Genomic DNA, 2158 nt, shown 5'->3' with positions numbered 1-2158 from the left:
ACACTCAGCAATTTCAACTAAATTGATTTTTTTATTTTCTTAGACCAAACTAGTCTCCTGCTTCATGTCAGGGACAGATACACAGAACTGAAGAGGCAGCAATTAAAATAAGAGCAAAAGGACAAACTGAGCAATAATAAAAGTTACAGACAACTCCTATACAAAACCATGTTGTCCACTGCCATCCAGCCACCTGAGCACAAAACCAACTCTTCCAAATGTGTTTCTCACATGAGTGGTTAATTTAGAAGCATAATACAAAAGTAAAAAAAGACAACTTAATATCAAAGACAGAGAGTGACAAATCACATCTGGGGGGATAAACATCAAAGTTTGAGATGCCAGTTAAGATTTGATAAGTCTGCTTAATATACCAAATAGGAGGAGTTGCCCTTTAGGGACCGACTGCACTGTGAACAGCAACTTGTCATTGTATTCAATGTGCATTTTTAAGAAATATTTCTCTCAGGCGCTGAAGCCATCATGATGCAAGCACATGGTGGACCGATCATCTTCCTGGCTACAGCAGTGCGCTCAGTTGGCGTGCTGAACAGTGGAGAAGCACAGCTTGAGGGTGTAAGGGTAGGGACCACCTGGAAGAGAGAAGACCAGAGGAAATCAGGCAACAATAGACACGCCACCCGGAGCCAGTCAGTCTAACTCGCCTCCAGCCACCACACTCATTTGAAATCAGGTGGCTGCAGTGACAGTGCTAGAGCAGAGGGCTCTGGGAGAAAACATACACTTGAACCTGGCTAAAATATTTGCAAGTGTTGCATTTTAAAATGTTTTTGTAACACTAGTCCTTACAACAGCCCTGCATTTAATGTCATAATGCAAAATAAACCGCCATGTCCCTTCTTTAAACTAGACTTCCTGGATTTCTCCATTTCTGTGTGTGTAGGTCTAGTAGTTTCAGGTGTAAACACAGCAGTGCACACCTACATGTCCCAAGGTATTTCCTATTGTCTTTTCAAATGTGGGGCTAAATCTGTGCTCAGAGGTGGACACTCCAGCAGGAAACAACTTCACACAAGCTTGTGAGTGCGTCTTACACCTACCCGCATTTTTCATCTGGTAGTGGTTCATCATGGCCAGTGCCTCCATGGCATCATTGATAGACTCCCACTCCAGCAGACCTGAAGCACTGCGGTCACTGGGAGCTGCACCACCTGGTGGCCAGAGGGGCACACAGCAGTCAGACTTAAAGCACACACACCTCTGACAACTGCAAGACTAACAGTCAAACTGGACTGCTAGTGCTGTTAAAGTGCAGTTAAAGGGTCTGTTGCTTTTGTTTCTACTGAAGGATTCCAGGTGTAACAGCAGCCAAATGGTTTGTTAACTTTAATTGCACTGTATATTCTGTGGCTTAAAAACAAAGCAGCTTACTCTTTCCTGTGAACATTTTGACGTTGACGGGGCACTTGACACCAATTTCCTCACAAATCTGAAAAGAGCACAACATTTATTAGAATGTTCAAAAGCATTTAAATGTTTTCTTCTCAGAGTTTGCCACAAACTTGTATTTATACACATTTAATTCTTTCATTGGTCATAATACATATTCCAGCGTAACAAAATGTTTTTCCTTATTTCTTTTTTAATAAAGACAATGCAGGCAGTGATGTCAGTTTTAAACGAGTCAAGCTTCTCTTGTGACACCAACATATACCCTTCACACCTTCAAACATCTGTGTTCGTCTGCGCTACAGACCTGAGAGAAGACCTCTGGCGTGACATCTGGCTGGGCGTTGAAGAAGTGCAGCACGTTGCTTGGATGCTGAATGCGGTTTTTGGCTGCCTGTTCTGGTGACGTGAACCGGTTGTTCCTGGAGCCGTGGAAGTCCTTGAAGCTGCTTGTGCCGTCATCCAACTCATAGCACTGACCAGGTACGATGGCTTGTTGCTTGGACACACTGCAGAGAGGGATCGTTAGACATTTAAAATTACTTTCATGTAGGGCTGCACCCTGATAAGTGAAGAGAGAGACCTGTCAGTCAACTGAGACTCGTCTAGTTAACTGTTATGTTATATTTTTGCCAGCCAATCTGCATTACAATAGAAGGTAGCTCCAGCAGTTTGTCTTCTCCTTATTTGGTTTCAGCAAGCAGCAGCTAGCTCAGTGCTTCCCCTTTGGTTGGGGGGGGGGGGGGCG

General features: G+C 43.8%; 1 protein-coding gene across 3 annotated transcripts in view; it reads right to left on the bottom strand.

The window, feature by feature from the left end:
* Window positions 1-440: 440 nt before the first annotated feature.
* Window positions 441-2158, bottom strand: part of LOC109973753 (heterogeneous nuclear ribonucleoprotein L-like) — a 12874-nt gene continuing 11156 nt past the window's right edge. For all 3 annotated transcript variants that reach the window (XM_020623550.1, XM_020623551.1, XM_020623552.1), the window contains 4 exons: window positions 1718-1919; window positions 1393-1450; window positions 1062-1172; window positions 441-593 (listed from right to left, as the gene is read on the bottom strand). In XM_020623550.1, coding sequence (XP_020479206.1) covers window positions 535-593; window positions 1062-1172; window positions 1393-1450; window positions 1718-1919 — 430 coding nt within the window. In that variant the 3' untranslated portion in view covers window positions 441-534. The remainder of the gene's footprint in view (window positions 594-1061; window positions 1173-1392; window positions 1451-1717; window positions 1920-2158) is intronic.

Source organism: Monopterus albus, unplaced genomic scaffold (genome assembly GCF_001952655.1).
Source record: "Monopterus albus unplaced genomic scaffold, M_albus_1.0 scaffold304.1, whole genome shotgun sequence".
NCBI classification, from domain to species: Eukaryota; Metazoa; Chordata; class Actinopteri; order Synbranchiformes; family Synbranchidae; genus Monopterus; species Monopterus albus.
This window is presented reverse-complemented; position numbering and strand designations above follow the sequence as displayed.